Below are 17492 nucleotides of genomic sequence, written 5' to 3'. Positions count from 1 at the left end.
ATAATCAGGAACATTCTATGAAATAGGATTTGTATCCACTGTTACTGTTGTAGTAACCCAATCCTATGTGGATAATGTGTCTTGAAGAATTAACTAATAGTGTTTGGGCTTTTAAAAATATCTTTGTTTCATTTTATCTTTTGAAACTCTTATTTCCGTATTTGTTAAAAGCATTCCTAATATGTTAGTACATTAGTATATCTCTATATAAGTTAAAATAGCTGTACAAATACTGGGTGAATACACTGGAATGTATTTAATTGCTGAGAGTGTACATTCACTGGGTTAGAGTACCATGTAAATGAGAATTGGTTGTTCTGTCTTATTTTATTTTATTTTTAAAGATTTTATTTATTCATTTGACACAGAGAGCGAGGGGGTGCACAAGTAGAGAGAGCAGCAGAGTGAGAGGGAGAAGCAGGCTCCCCACCAAGCAGGGAGCCCAGTGTGGGACTCGATCCCAGGATCCTGGGACCATGACCCAAGCTGAAGGCAGCCAGCCGCCCAACCAATTGAGCCACCCAGGAGCCCCTCCCCCCTTTTAAAAATTAACATACAATGTATTATTTGTTTCAGGGGTATAGGTCTATGAATCATCAGTCTTACACAGTTCACAGCACTCACCATAGCACACACCCTCCCGAATGTCCATCACCCAGCCACCCTATCCCCTTCCACGCCCCCAGCAGCCCTCAGTTCCTTTCATGAGATTAAGAGTCTTTTATGGTTTGTCTCCCTCCCCAGTCCCATCTTGTTTCATTTTTTTCCCATCCCTGCCCCGCCACGACCCACCTCCCTGCCTCTCAAATTTCTTATATCAGAGAGATCATATGATAATAGTCCTTTTCTGATTGACTTATTTTGCTTAGCATACCTTCTAGTTCCATCCATGTTGTTGCAAAGGCAAGATTTCATTTCTTTTAATGGCTGCATAGTATTCCGTCACATATATATTTTATCACCTGTATCTTTATCCATTCATCTGTTGATGGACATCTAGATTCTTTCCATAGTTTAGAAATTGTGGACATTGGTGCTATAAACATTCGGGTGCCAATGCCCCTTTGGATCACTATATTTGTATCTTCAGGTTAAATACCCAGTAGTGCGATTGCTGGGTTTTAGGGTAAGAGAGTTGATTTTTCTTAATGGGCCAGATGCCATCTTCATGTCACATGGATCTAACATGGCTGGATGACCCAAGAGCCTTCACAGGAATGTGTATTATTAGCCACCATGGTAATGGCGCAACTGTGAGGGGATGGGTCATTAAAAATTCATCGTCACTATTGGATTAGAAATTAGATCACACATCCTTCTGAGGTCAGGACATCTTTTGCTTATAGAAAAAGGCAACAGTTAACAAAAGTTAATGGGTTTTTAAAAATAACTGTTATGGGCACTACATGAGTATATGGGCTTGTTCATATGTTTGGAAATAATGACAATAAAAAATCTGGAGTTTACTCTTTATTAAGGGTTTTTTACTTACTTGAACCTCACAGTTAACCTATAAGTTAGTGGTCATCCTCGTTGTATGATAAGAAACCATAAAATCAGCAAGTTTAAGTGACAAACTCAAGCACATATAAGTATAGAATCAGGGTGCAAATCTAGATAATTGGTATTGGTCAATATATTAATGTTTGTTCCCAAAAGTAAGAATTCATCTGTATTTTTGAGGTCACCTAATAATTCCAGTGTATGGACAGTTTCTAGATAGAAAAGTCTAGGCTCAACAATGGATTCCATGCCCTGAGAGGGAAAGCAAAACGTTGACGCTTAAGGCCTCGGGCTGGAATCTTCATTTCATCTCCCTGTTTTAAGTGGTGAAAAGCAAGCCAGTTTTGGTTGAGCTTATTGACACTGTATCATCTTATATCATTTCTCAAGTGCAAGTTCTACAGTTTTCTATGAGCAGAGGTCCCTCCGTGGAGCTTGGCAAGCAGTTTTCCCCAGGGTGTTCTGTGGAGTATCAGGTATCAACCTAATTGTAATAAATGCACATTTCTCTCTGCTAACAGGACCATTGCCAACTATTTGGTGTGGAGGATGGTTTATTCCAGAATTCCAAACCTTAGCAGGCGCTTTCAGTATAGGTGGCTTGAATTCTCACGGGTAAGTTTGAAGAAGATTGCAATGTTACATCACTGGATAACTTTACATGCTGGAACAGTCTGTATATTGACTAATCCAATAAAAATCATCTTTAGGGATGGGACAGAGGGAATTTTGCAGCCCAAACTCTACTCTTTTTTTTTTTTTGATTTATTTCTTTTTATTAAGTGAAACCTTATGTACTGTAAACTACACCCAAGCTGTACTTTGATGAGGCCATATAAAGATATTTGGGGCAATATTTGGGATTGACATCTTGTTTTCACTCTCTCTTATCGACCTATTCCCGTTTTTCCCAGTGTTTTTAACTGGGTCACTGAAATTATAGTTCAAATGTATCTTAGTGATATATTTGTAACTATTTTTCATTTTCGTTATTATAAATATTCAAAATGAGCATAATACACATATTAGATAATAAAGTTTCATCTTAATTTAGGGGTAGAATTTTGTCTTTATCTTGACTTTAATTCAGTCTTTGAATTTATCCTAATTCTGCTAGGCCAAAGAGGCCTAAATCTAGTCTCCCCGGGGAACCCAGCTCAGCTGCCTCAAACACTTTGCTTCTTTCCCCCCTCACTTGGTTCTTTGATTTTCGCTTCACTCCCTCACTTACATAGGTATTATTTTGCCTTTGTTTCACAAACTTTTCTCTGAGTAATTTTCCCATTACTAAGGACCTAATGGTTTTCTGTTTGTTTGTTTGTTTTGCATTTTAAATATTGTGTGACTTTTAAAAGGTATTTTAAATTTATTTTTCTCTCAACTAGAAGTGAATGACATTTTATAACAGTGCTTTCATTTAACAGATGTTTTGGTTATTAGAGAAACAGGTAAATACAGGAATTTTTGGAGGGTCATTACTATTGAGCAGTAGCACAGTTATTTTGGACACATTTTGGCTCTCAAAGTCACTAGATTATTGAGTTTTATAGAGAACATCATAAAACAGCTATATTTATTGAGGTCATATCAAAAGGTTAAGTTACAAAACAAGTAGATTTTATTTAAATATATAAATATATATTTTTATATGTGCCTATATATACATGTTCTATATATATGTGTATATATATATATATATATATTTATTTATGTTTATATATATGCATGTGTATTTTTAACTCCTGTGGATCACGTAAAAGATAGTACCCACCTGCTTTTCAGCCCTACTGTGAAGCGAATAAGAGAGAACGGTGTAAGAAGTAGTGTGTGAAAATGGGCGGGTTGGGTATGAGGAGGAGATGTTTCTTCAGTGTAAAGAGCTAAATATAACATGGAGTTGCCAAAGACAGTTGTAGGATCTCCCTCTCTAGAGATTTAAAAAATACATTGATTTCTTCTGTCTGTGAGGGGTTGTGTTGCCACAAAGCGATGGATCTAAGCATTAAGCCCGCGTCAGCCGCAGCCTGGGGCTAGCGTGGTGCAGGCCACGCGGCCACCGTGCTCAGGGCCTCCCTGCCTTGCTGCTTGCCTTCAGTTTGCGTTTTGAGTGCTGAACTTCCATCCTCCAAGGTCATTTTAAACACTATTTATTTCTTTGCTTTCATCACCAAGAGTAAACCTTTGTGCCTTCCAAGTCCTGCTTTGGAACCCCCTCGCTTGTTTGTAAATGTTTTCCTATAATGACTTAATTGGGACAGATGGGAAGAACATTTTCATCCTTTTTTTTTTTACTTTGTTACGGGTGTGTCCTTTGCTAAATAAGCCTCTTGGGTTGTTCACATGGGCCATGTTGTCCTTGGACTTGTGAGTGTACTACCCAGAGGAAAGAAACCCTTGCCGGGCAGGAACTTTGATCACCCATTGATAGTAGACCTTTCCTAGTGGAACTTCAGTTACCAATAGCTATTTTTTTAAAAAAGATTTTATTTATTTGTCTGACAGACAGAGATCACAAGTAGGCAGAGAGGCAGGCGGCGGGGGGCAGGCTCCCTGCTGAGCAGAGAGCCCGATGCAGGGCTCCATCCCAGGACCCTGAGATCATGACCCGAGCTGAAGACAGAGGATCTAACCCACTGAGCCACCCAGGTGCCTCTACCAATAGCTTTTAAAGGCTGTCTAGACACTTGGATGGGCCAGCATCCACTCATTTCCCTGCTAACTGAAAAAAAACTGTGCCATTCTCCTAATCCTTCATTTAATGGGGAAAATTGAAAGGAAAGAATAAATACATTATTTTCTACCATCAAAATATTTTCATTCAGTTTTAAGTCTAACTAGGAACAAGCAGAATTTATTTCTTCGTCTGATTTCATTGTCTGCTCTACCATGAGACCATGTATATGGGTTGGGGTGTGTGATATTTTGTAGCCTGTTTTCTTCAGGTTGTGTGAATTTTTTTTTTTCAGCCATAGGTTTTATCCAAGTGAACCTCAATCCGGATCAATTGTCTCCCACAGGTAATTCAGGGAACCACAACTCTATTGCCTCAATGGGACAAATGTGTAAACTTTATCGAAAGTGCCCTCCCTTATGTTGTTGGGAAAATGTTTGTGGATGTGCACTTCCAGGAAGACAAAAAGGAGATGGTAAGTTCTGCTCCCCCACTGGTAAGAGCCATGGCAGTCTGCCGGGTCCAATGTGGACATGGCCAGCAGGCCCATAGCAGCTCTGAGAGTGATGAACCTAGATAGAATAATAATTCAACTTCAAACCTAGAATATAGTCTTGAAAGTTCAGACAACTTAGAAGTGAGAAAAGAAGCATGATGTTATGTCACCCAGTGTCTGAATTTCTCCTGTAGAAGTTATATGTGTAAAGTCGATGCTTAGGAACAAAGAGGGCCTAGAAAATTTTATGAATAGATATTGGACTTTGTAATTACAGAAGGTAGAGCCTCTTTGTTTTAGAGATGAGGAAGCTGCAGACCCTGAGACAAAGAGATTTGTAATGTATTTAATAACTATTAAATGGTTTAGAAATAGAAATAAAATGCAAGTTTTTTTTCCCTACTTATGCCGTGTTCTGGAATCTTCAGAGGTGTGACATTTATTTCAGAGACAATACTGTGTGTCTATTTTTTGTTGTTAACCTAAAAAGAAATCCTTTTATTTTGGGAATTCCTAAGCATAAAAAAAAATGGAGTGAGCAATGTAATGAGCTTTTTTGTACCTATGATCTGTGGTAATTTGCAGTTGCCGTAATGGCATTAATGGCCCAACCAGATCTATCTGCTAATAAAACATGAGATTTAGTTTCATTAATTTACTCAACAAATACTTGTTGAACACCTGTTATATGCCAGGCACTGTTCCAGGCACCTGGGAAACCGCCGAGAACAGGAAAAAAGGTCCCTGACCTCACTGAGTTGACATTCTGTTGGGTGGGGGGCAGAGAAGTGTGTTGCAAGATAGTAAAAAAGAGAAAAGAGAGAAAAAAGAGAAAAGAGGTTACCAGGAAAAGCACAGTAGACAAAAGATAAGGTTATTATGCAGATTTAAGTCCATGCTCTTCTCCATTGATCAGAGCTTCTAGAGATGAGAGTCATCCTCCTTTTCCTGAGACAGGGAGGAAGATACCCTTGTAAGGGAGATTTCCCTCCTAAATGTTAATTTCTCTCACAAAAGGGTAGCTTTGACTCTGTTTTGAGAGGGTTCCCTGTGTCTGTAACTTCTCAAAAATAATCCGTCCCAAATAATCAGTATGCCCAAGAGATATATTCTAGGTGTATTTCACTAATAATGATCTATTGTAGTCATTCAGATGAGAATATATGAGCAGCTTGGATGCAGGTGCTCAACAATCACTGATTTTAAAGGCAAACATGTAAAGTCTGTTACATCACAATATTTCAAGTAATTGGTATTATGCGCTGCTACATAGTACGAACTGTTTGGTTTTATGTGTTAATACTGTGGGGGAGGAAGAATTTCCTATACCCTTCAAAGCCCTTTTTTTTTTTTTTGAAGATTTTATTTATTTGGAAGAGAGAGCACATGTGTGCACATAAGCAGGGAAAGGGGCAGAGGGAGAAAGAATCTCAAGGAGACTCCACACTGAGCAGGGAGCCCGAAGCAGGGCTTGATCTCATGATCTCATGAGCCAAAATCAAGAGTCTTACGATTAACCAACTGAGCCACCCAGGCTCCCTCAGGGTCCTTTTAGCTGGACAAAGAATCAAATTGACATGAGATGGATCAACAGGACAAAACCAAATTTAGCTTTGTGCATATAGAGAATCCACACAGACAAGAAATTTTAAAGACCGGCACCATGAAGCTTCCATGAGCTCCTGAGCTCGGGAGAAAGGGGAGGGTGTGAAGATACAAAGGGGCAGAAGACCATTTGCAGGAAGGTGAGAGAAGATGTTTGGAAAAATGAGCTGGCCCTGCTATGCCCATAGATTACTGAGGTACAGAGGAATCTCTGTTAATACCTTTCTTCCTCAGGCACAGGCTCGGCCTACCGCTGTAAATGTAGGCAGCTGAAGGGGAGGTAAGGAACTTTTCCCGAATTTGCTGGATTTTGTTTGCTTTGGACTCAAAATAATCTTGCCAAGCTGGCCCCATCTTGGGGCAGGTAGGCCTTGGCCCCTACAGTAGGTAACACATAACTATGTATTTGCTGAAGTTTGCCTTGGAATACCTTAAATCGAAGTATATTTACCTGGACTTCTTCCTCCCCCCCCCTTTTTTTAATGCTTTGGGGAATTTTCTGCCAAGCTTGAGACTGTATTGGAACCTCCAATTCCCCTTCTTGCAAATAATTCCACTGGAGAATTAATGTCTTATTTCAGAATGCTCAATATTCCTATTGCGTGTTTTCTTTCACTCTTTGCTTAGAGTAAATGGATTGAGAATTTATCAGATAATCACAGTGGTAACATTATAAGCTTTGGGAAGGATATAAAAACAATTAAGGCATAGCAGAAGGTTTTTTTTTTTTTTTTTGTGTGTGTGTGGTTTTTTTTGGCAGTAGAAGAATTTTAAGTAATATGAAAGGTATGTGGATTAATTTGTTTTTCTCAGTTTTGGTGTGAAAGTCCCCTTTTCATGTGTTACGGTGTAATATTCTAAAATAAAGTTGATTTTGGCAGTCCCCCCCCCCTTATTTTGATATACATGGGACTTGGAAGTAGTGGGATAGTTACACAGATACTCATCTATTTTACATAAAATTGTTTTCCTCCCTTAAGCTGAAGCTATTTGCCTCAGGGAATACTTAAGTTGGAAACTTATAAGAGAAATATCTGACTTTTTATAGCCTTGCTACAGGGCTCTCATCCAAGAACCACCTGGAACCACTGATTTACTTGAAAAACCATTCTGTATTATTAACTACAGCCCAAAGAAAAAGAAAACCAGAAAGATCCCCAGTGGGACAAATTGCAGAGACTCTAACTCCGAAGGAAGGCGGCTGTTGTTCTATTTACAAAAAAATTGCTAAGCAGATGGGTACATTCAGAAGGTTAAATTTCAGGTGCTTGTCAGACTTGAATGTATACACAAATCAAACGAGGCTCTTCTTGTAAAAATGCAAAATCTCACTGCATTTTACGAAGGATCTTTTTAACTTAGATCTGGGTGAGGACCGAGAACTTGCATAACAAGTTCCCAAGTGGCCGATCCCCAGACCACACCTGGAGTAGCAAGGCCTTTGCAGCACTCATTTGCTTGCCAACAGTTTCCACCAGAAGCCCGACCCTGGCGATTCGTGTGAGTGGGGTAGGCTGTTGATTGGGATAACAGTACTTTGTTTACCAAAGCCTGTTGCTTTAGTGCAAGTAAGTGCTTCAGTTTTTTCAAACCATTGAAAAACTTCCTTGTCCAGATGATTGGTTTAAAAGGACTTTGTTCAGATTGGTTTAAAAGGACCCCTGGGTAGGGGTCTCCAGGCCTCTTGTTGTTTTTTCTCCGAGGAACTGATTAGTTTTCCTTTGACAGCTGGTATTTAGATTCTTCCAAAGGGCTTCCTGCTTCTCCTCAGTAACCCTTTGTATAGTCTCTCTCTCTCTTTTTTTTCTTTGTATAGTCTATTAATGGCAGATTTGGCCCAACTACCTCTGCTTGGCATCGTTTGTTATAGAGGGCAGGAGAGAGTAGTTCCCTTTGAGGTTTCCTTTGTAGAGGAGTAAACCCCCCACCAACCAGGGATCTCTTCCTTTTCACTGGGGAAAACACGCAATTCAAAGTTGCTCTTTCTTTTCCACTTCCCATAGGCAAGTGTGCATGTGAGCACATGTGCACACGTGCACACATGAACACACACACACAGACACAAATATACGTTCATACTATTTTACTTACACAGAACTACAGGAGTTTTACAGATTTAATTAGAAATGGGAGGGAATAGCATGTCAAAAAGGAGAGTTCTTCAATGCAGAGCCCCCTAAAGATGCACAGGGAAGATTCTTGTGTTTTTTTTTTTAAAGATTTTATTTATTTGACAGAGAGAGATCACAAGTAGGCAGAGAGAGAGAGAGGAGAAAGCAGACTCCCTGCTGAGCAGAGAGCCCGACTCGGGACTCGATCCTAGGACCCTGAGATCATGACTGGAGCCGAAGGCAGTGGCTTAACCCACTGAGCCACCCAGGCGCCCTCTTGTGGATTTTGATACCGGGATAGGGCCTTAACGCACGTGGGACTGGCTGTAGGCCAGGCCAGTGGAGTGAGAAGAGTGGCAGAACTCTTCGGGCAGTAGTTGTCTTTGTTACCTAGAGTGGCACTATCCAAAAGAACTTCAACATAAGCCATGCATGTAATTTTACATTTTCTAGCAGCCTCATTAAAAAAGGAAAAGGAAGGGGCACCTGGGTGCTTCAGTCGGTTAAGGGTCTGCCTTTGGCTCCCGTCGTGATCCCAGAGCCCTGGGACTGAGTTCCATATCGGGCTCCCCATGGAGCCCACTTCTCCTCTCCCTCTGCCTGCTGCTCTGCCTACTTGTGCTTGCTCGCTCACTCTCTGTTAAATAAATAAATAAAATCTTAAAAAAAAAGTAAAAGGAAACAGGTGAAATTAATTTTAATATAAATGTTATCATTTCAACAAGTAATAAATATAAAAATTATTAATGTGATAGTTTATATGCTTTATTTCAAGCTAAATCTTTGAAATTTCATGTCTATTTTATACTTACAGGATAGCTCACTTCAGATTAGCCACATTTCAAGTGTTCCTTTGCCACTGTGGCTACCATTTTGGACATGCAGTTACCATATTGGATAGTGCCCATTTAAAGACTTGAAGAGGGACCTGTTGAGTTCGGTGTGCTGGGGATTTAGTCCCTGATGAGAGCATGCTCATAGCCAGATTTGGGAGGGTAGGATCATCGGTCCCTGACCAGCTGGGTTTCACAGAGGGCTCTAATATCAGGGGAGAAGGACTCAAACAATACCAGGATTCATGGCTTGGGAACCAGGATTTGGAGTTGGAGTCAGGCTGCTACTTGGTGAGGGTGTTTTAGGTTCCCTGGTATACCAGCATAAAGGAGATAGATTCCAGATGCTTCTCTGCAGTTAGCACCTGGGAATCTTGCTTCTCATTGGCTCATAGGCTGGATGGAGAGAAGTCTACAATTTAAAGGCATTCAGTGCCTAGAAGTTGCAAAGGTCTTGGTCAAGCTGAAAGCCGGGGGTTCCAAGATCAGATACCCTTACAGGCAATAACATTAAATAACATACAGAAATAAAGCTGGCTAGGTATCAGCAAAAGCCAGGGCAAGTGCAATGATGAGAGGAAATTGCCTCTGGAACTTGGTGTCTGAGACACAGTAGTGGTGAATAAGAATGAGTATGTTATTCAGGATTCAGCTCAGACTATATTCATGCAGAATGCCTGCCTTGCTAGGTTTCTGATGTATGTGTTTGTGTGTGTGTGTGTGTGTGTGTGTGTGTGTGTGAAGCCATGTTTCTTTTTTTTGTTTTTGAGAGAATTCAGAAATAGGGATTTTTATGTGGAATCTCCCATATTTTAAATCTTGGTCAATACTTTGGAGGCTAAATGAAATATGTCCTGGGCATACCATTCTGTGTCTTTTACACTAACATTCTCTCTCTCCCCTCAGTCTTCAGAAACAAAAAACAGGACCTTGTTTAGTAGAGATCTTCTTTAATTTCTTAAATCTTATTTAGAAGACCATGTATAATTTTAAAATACAGTGTATTAGCTGAACATTAACAAGTTGCTTTTGTGGAAAGTTTTACACAGGAAAGTGGGACTCCTAAAAGAATACATGATGTGTTGTTGCTATAAACAGAGATGATGCTCTTGTCCCATGGTAACAAACTCTGATCTAAATGCTCATGACCCAAATGACAGGGGAAGACTAGGGGTGTGTTTGTGGGTGGGGGGAGGAAGGATGTCTGGAGTATTACTTGGTATTTTGCTTTTCCATTTTCTTTTTTTTTTTTTAAGATTTTATGTGTTTTTTGACAGACAGAGATCACAAGTAGGCAGAGAGGCAGGCAGAGGTGTGAGGGAGCTGGCTCCCCGCTGAGCAGAGAGCCCAATGAGGGGCTCGATCCCAGGACCCCGGGATCATGACCTGAGTGAAGGTAGAGGCTTTAACCAACTGAGCCACCCAGGTGCCCCTCCACTTTCTTTTTATAAAATTATTATTATTAAAAACATTTTTGAATTTCTATTTGAGAGAGAGTGCACACATGCATGTGGGAGCATGTGAGCAGGGGGAGGAGCAGAGGGAGAGGGACAAGCAGACTCTGCTGAGCACAGAGCCTGATGTGAGGCTCGATCCCAGAACCCTGAGATCAGGACCTGAGCCGAAATCAAGAGTCAGATGCCCAACCAACGGAGCCACCCAGACTCCTCTGTTACTAATTTTAAAGTAAACTCTACCTTTAACATAGGGCCTGAAAGCATGACCCTGAGATCAAGACTTGCACACTCTACTGACTGAGCCAGCCAGGTGCCCCTCCCTTTTAAAATTATTGATGATGATTTATATCTAAAATACATCATTAAATGCCCATAGAAGTATCTGCATCCATGGAGGGTAGGTGAAGATACCAACAATAGCCAGGAAGAGAAGGGATGGTCAGCATGGGCCTAGTGTGACTAAAGTGGTAAGGGTTTTATGCTTTAATAATCTGGCAATAATAATAAAGTAGCTAATTTTACTGAGGTTTAACTGGGTATCTGATACTCTTATAAGTGTGTTTAACGTGTTAACTCATTTTGATACTCATAATGGTCCTATATCTGCTTCTACTGCCCCCCCCCCATCTTCCAGATGAGCAAACCGAGACTCAAAGAGTTTAAGTAATCCAAAGATCAGACAGCTTAAAAATGGTTCAGGTGATGTTCATGCCTAGACAATCTAGCTTTAAACTCGTGCTTTGTTCCCCTGCTTCTCAGTGAAAAACAAAACAAAAGAAAACAAAACAAAACAACCTTCAGATCTTCACTGATTTTATATCTGGAATGAGGAAACCAGTCAAGATGAGGAGACTTCGTCATCTTTTTTTTTTTTTTTTAAGGATTTATTTATTTTAGAGAGAAAGAGTGAACTTGTGAGTGGGCAGGGGCAAAGGGAGAGGCAGTCAGAATCTTCAGGCAGACTCCCTGCTGAGCATCGAGCACAGCATGGGGCTCAATCTCAGGACCCATGAGATCATGACCTGAGCCGAAATCGTGAGTCAGTCATGAGTCAGACGCTTAACCGACTGAGCCACCCAGGTGCCCCAGTGAGAGGAATTCTAAGTGGCTTGTTTTATAATTAATTTACCCTTATCAGGGTATTATTTATTCTAATAATAAGATCTTATAAAAATAAAAGGCACATGTTTATTTCTTAGTGTTTTAGAGATAGGAAATAATTGGAATAGGTCTTGCTTCTAATACTTCAGTATTTTAAAGATAAATACAGTAAAAGCTTAATTCAAGTCCAGCCAGTTGACATCACATTTTCATGTTCATGTAATTTTCAGAAGAAAGAGGAAAATATTAAGAAATGAGCTGATTCAGATGCTATCAGAGACTTCATCCAAGAGCAACTTTTCTAGGTGTATCTTTGGTCCAGTCTACACAGTGAGCTCAATTTTAAGTATTTTCTACATATATCAGTTTGAGGAGTGTTCCCTGATGTTTGGAATGGTGACCCAGGGCTCTGTAAGCATTCTCATCAAAAAATGCTTTTTAAAAATGTTCGTAATTCTTTAGTTAACAAAACAGAAATGTGAGCATATACCTTAAAGAACAATTTTCTATTAAGTGTTAATGCAAAAAAAAAAAAAAAAGGTCTTTCAGCTTTAACTGTAGTTTCTAGAAAATTCAGTGAAGTTAGTTTCACATTTGAACATTTTGGCTGTGCTAAGTTCTTCTGGTCTGAAACCATGTCACTTCATTTCATTTCAGTCACTGTGTCCCCAAACTCTACTTATCTTTATTCATGTATCTCAGCTCTACCAATACCAGTAGGCACGTTCTTGTTGGTACCGCGTATTTTCTATGTTTTTGTTAGAGTGAACCCTGTTAAAGAAAAAAATTGTTTTTTATACTTTTTTAAATGGTGAGGAAGAATTTATTCAGTACTGTTGTAGAAAATGCAAGGACTAATCACAGTAGGTGAGAGAGATTGGGCTCAACTCTGAATAGAGGATAGACCAATGGGGACTTAGGTCCAACAAAGAGAGCTGTGGAGTCAGTAGATGGAAAACTGCTAGGATGAGACCTCAGAGGGGGCTTTTGCTGAAGGCGGGCTGGTGTGATCAGATAGCAAGGGTGGGGGAGGAGGGATTTGATTAGATACAGAGGATGCTCTGATACCAAGGGTAGGGGGTTCTCTCTAGACGAGTGACCGACTGACTGGGATTATTGCTAACATTGGGCTACACAGGCTTGGCAAGGACAGGATGGGGGCCAAGGTCAAGGCCTAGTCAAGAAGAGGGCTTAGAGGAACCCGACTATGATTTGGTCAAGAAAAGAGTCTTGGTCAATTCTCAAATCAAAGCTAAAGTCACTTACTAAATTTTGGGGGCACCTGAGTGGCTCAGTCGTTAAGCATCTGCTTTCTGCTCAGGTCATGATCCCAGGATCCTGGGATCAAGCCCTGCATCAGGCTCCCTGGTTGGTGGGAACCCTGCTTCTCCCTCTCTCACTCCCCCTGCTTGTGTCTCCTCTCTCGCTATGTCTCTCTCTCTGTTAAACAAACAAATAAATAAATAAATAGTTCTAAAGAAAAAACCAACAACAAAAAACACAAAAAAATTACTAAATTTTAAAAACATTTAAAACATTACTACATTGTTAAAACATACATAATACTTATACATGAAAATATTCTGTATGCAGGTTAGTCTAGTTAAAGAGGAATGAATCTTTTATTATGCTTCGAGTTTAGACCTTATTAAGTGAGGAATTAAGACTTTATTTCCTGTGTAAAACAATTCAATAATTTCACCGGCACTCTAGGGACTTATTTCTTTTTCCCTTTCTGGTAAAGACATTGTTCATGTCCCCAAGTAATGCTGTAGATGACCTACAGTATCTTCCGATTTTCTGAGCTGCTCTGTGTGACCAATTCCGATAGTAATGTTTATCCCCAAAACAGGTTTCTCCTACCAGCCCATACTGCTGCAGCTGGTGCCAGAGGCTTAAGTACCCTCATGGGTCCAATTGCAGTGGTGGAATTTGAACTTGCAACTTCCATACACTAGGAGTTCACCTCATTAGTGAGCCAAGATAATTGAATTGATGTGCTGCCATTAATATTGAAGTTCTCCAGTTCCCCTGCTCACCGTTTCTCTCAGTGGTTGAATAAATGAGATGTAACTCTAATGTTGGTGGCAGAAGTCACATGAAAGTCAGTGTTGCGCATTGTAGCAACGCCCTGATACTGAGAGGTTCTTCGTCTATGGCCGTTGCTGCTAACTCACGAGGGCTGCTCTCAGTCCAGCCGTTGCACAGATACAGATAAAGTTCCCTTCAACACAAGTCTTGGAAAGCGAGGCTGTCCTCTCTGACGACCATGTCCATTTCTGTTTGTCTGGTCAGGGCTATTAGCCATCATGTCAAGATCAGTTTCTTTGGTTCTTTGTGGAAGACCTGTTTGAACGAAGGCAAACCAAAGTGATTTGAGTTTCCAATGGCTTTTTAATATAGTTCTAAAATATTGGCCCTGTATAGAAATTACATCCAGTTTCCTGCAAAGTTGCTTTAGCATCTCAGAGCCCAGCTATACTCTTACTAGTTGGGGTGAGTTAGTTGCCATCTTTGTGCCTCTGTCTTCCGGTTTATAAATGGTGCACCAGTTTCTGCTGCTACGGTGACGCTGTGCAACGATCAATCGCTAAACCTCAGGGGCCTTCCCCATGAGCAGTTATTGCAGATGCGTGCGGAGTCAGTCGGTGGGCCCCTGGGCAGCTCTGGTTACTTTGGCTGGGCTTCTCAAACGTCTGGGGTTTGGCGGGTCTAGGCTGGCTTTGGCAGCGGGGATTGGGATGGCTCACTTCCTTCAGCTGGCTCGCCTGGGTGTGTTCTCATAGCGATGGCAGGGGTGCAACTGTGGGCAGGCAGGACCACGTGAGGCCTCCTGCGGCCCAGGCGCAGAACTGGCATGATGTCAGGTCTGCATTCTGTTGGCCAAAGCAAGCCATAGGGCTGGTCCAGATAGACAGACTGGTGAAACAGAGCCTGCGTTTTTAGTGAGAAGAACGGCGCAGTCACACAGCAGAGGGCGCGGACAAAGGAAGGGTCTAGAATTAAAGCCACCATTACAGTGAGTCACAGATAAGGGAAACAAAGATTCCTTGAGGTTTGTGGGGAGGACGAGCGAGGTAATCATGAGCGAGGTAATCCACATAGAAGACTTAGCACGATGCCTGGTGTGCAGGTAAGTGCCCGGTGGTTGTTAGCTACTGTTACTGCTACGTGACATGCCGAAGATGAATCCTAATGAGAGAATTCATACCATCAAAGTGCTGGCATAGACCGTGGCAGCTCTCCTGCCCTGAAATCTCTTCTTTCTAATTTCTCTTCAGAAGAGTGAGAGGGAGGGAGGTACCTGAAGGTTACTGCTGTTCCTTATCCTCCACACATACCCACTATAGTAGCCTTCACTTGGGAAAAGGTCCTTTTAATACTAGTGTCCTGGCCACACTCCGGAACCTGCCCTATCATTTAATGCTAAATCTGGCCCACAGGAGAGCCTCAGGAAACAGCTCAAGGAGCCAAATATAATTCCTAGAACAGATCCAGGTTTCACAACTCCCTGTGGGCTAAATCTTGTTACAACAAAGGTCATCATCTAACCCTAGTCCCGACAGTTTTTTTTAAGGAACCTTTGGCAAAATGAAATCCGGCAAAACAAGTAATTTAGATAGCTCATAGGGAATTCTTTTGAAAAAAGTGTGGACACTACCCTTGCTTCTGGCTTTGAGTGTGTTGCCACAACCATGACATGTTTGGCTCATCTTTCTTGTTGGTCTTGGATAACATCGGACCGTGTTGCCTTTGTCCCAAATTATGGGCCATAGTCTTGTTGATCAGATCTGATCAGGCCTGTGGACTGAGAAGACCCTGTACTAAAAATTCATTCACTGTAAAAAAAACATTTACACCTTCCAACAGAGCTGAATTTTAGAAGTGACCAGGCAGTTACTTGCTCAGGGAAATTTACCCACAGCCAAGGGCTAGGCCTCACGAGACTGGTTGATTTCTAAATATTATTCTGGTCTCTGGTTCATTCCCTCTTAGAGCAGGAAGTAGAAAACTGGAAAAGACAAGTTACAAAATTTGAACACAGTCTTTCTGTTTATACCCAGTAAATAAGATCTTACTCCTTATTATCTCCACCCAAGTCTTAAGGTTTTTCATAAAAGGATGTGCAGAACTCTTACACCACCGGCCAACATGCTTTATAGCATGTCTGTGACCCAAATAACTTAATAATCTTTTTTCTTTTGCCAACATATTTAATAGCTATGCAAGTTTGTTAATCCCAACAAACTGGTATGATTTGTTTTATTAGCTTGCTTGGCTTCTAGAAACTTCAGCATTTTCTAGCTACCCTTAGTTTTTCTGGCTTAACCCCTTCTCCCATTTCAATATGGGTCTCTTCTTTACTTCTTACTTTCATGCCATTATTCTGTTTTTACCAGCCAATTCAGACTCCTTTTAATAAATAGTTAGGGTATAAATAACAAATATTTAATACTTATTAGTACATTGATTTATATAATGTGTCTGTTTTTAGTCAGGTGACAATTACCAGAAAGAGAAGTTTTAGAAACCTCCCTCAACCGGTTTCTTATAGGGTTAACAACATAAATTATTGATAATGATTTCCATTTTTCACATTCACTAATCTAGTGATAACAGCTGAAGGGAACCTGTCCTGCTTTGCTCCAGTGGGGAGACCACAGACTTTTGAATCTATCTTATTAAGTGAGATACTACTTACCATTTCTAAATCCACATTAAAACAAAACCTATTCAACATTATGGCTTTAAGAATTTTCTTAAAATTATATCATTTTAAGATTAATGCCCACAATAAAAAAAAAGATTAATGCGCACAAACTTAAAGGTTTTTTTCTTTTTCTTTCTTTCTTCTTTTTTTTTTAAGAACTGTAGCAGCCCATGATTATTTCTACCAGATGCACAGTATGTATCTTTTAAGCCATTTTTAGCCATCTGTCCTGTACCATTTAGCATCATCCCTGTCAGAACGGACTGGGCTAACTTACCAAGTCATTTGACTTCCATTAGTCTGTTTTTGAATAACTGCTTGAAGAGCTGTTATACATTAGCATATATGAAAGATAGTTGATTCAATTTCTCAGATTCAATTTCGTTTCTTTGCTAGATGCCACCAGAGGCTTGAAAAGCACAAATCAACTTGTATTTATTGAACATTTGCTATATGTTTTATGAGATATGAAATCATGTCTGAAAAATCATATCACATGAGCTATGAAATCATAAAACTAACAATTTAAAATTGGTAGAACACTTAAGTTTACTTATATAAGGGAGCAAGAATTTCCTCTGCCCTTTAAGGCCTTTCTTGTTGGACTAAGAATCAAATTGATAGGAGATAGGTTCACAGCAACAAATCAAATTTATTTTCATAAGTATGGGGAATCCATAAAGCCATGAAAATCCAAAGACAGTCAAGAAATGTGAGGCTTGTATGAGCTCAGGAATGGGGGTGGGGGTCTGAGGGTATAAAGGGAAGGGAGACCATTTGGTGGCAGGTGAGAGATGTTTAGATAACAAAGGTTGCCCCATTATGCAGGTAAGTTTCTTAGATAAAGGGGTATCTCTGTAAACAGCTGTCTTCTTGGTTTAAGCAGACAGTTGAGGGGGGAGATAAAGAGCTTTCCCTGTTTATGCTAGGTTTTGATGGCTTGTGATTCAAAATAATGCCCTTGCCAGAGTAGGCCATCTTGGGGCAGCCTGCCTTGGGCCCTA

General features: G+C 40.4%; 1 protein-coding gene across 1 annotated transcript in view; it reads left to right on the top strand.

Annotated features, from left to right (window-relative positions):
• PHEX (phosphate regulating endopeptidase X-linked) overlaps positions 1-17492 on the top strand; it is a 203029-nt gene that overhangs the window by 62165 nt on the left and 123372 nt on the right. The window contains exons 10-11 of the mRNA XM_082718281.1: positions 2025-2118; positions 4521-4649. Coding sequence (XP_082574407.1) covers positions 2025-2118; positions 4521-4649 — 223 coding nt within the window. The remainder of the gene's footprint in view (positions 1-2024; positions 2119-4520; positions 4650-17492) is intronic.

The sequence above is a fragment of the Mustela nivalis genome (genome assembly GCF_964662115.1).
Source record: "Mustela nivalis genome assembly, chromosome: X".
NCBI lineage: Eukaryota > Metazoa > Chordata > Mammalia > Carnivora > Mustelidae > Mustela > Mustela nivalis.
Note: the sequence above shows the minus strand (reverse complement) of the source record. Positions and strands in the feature narration are given on the sequence as shown.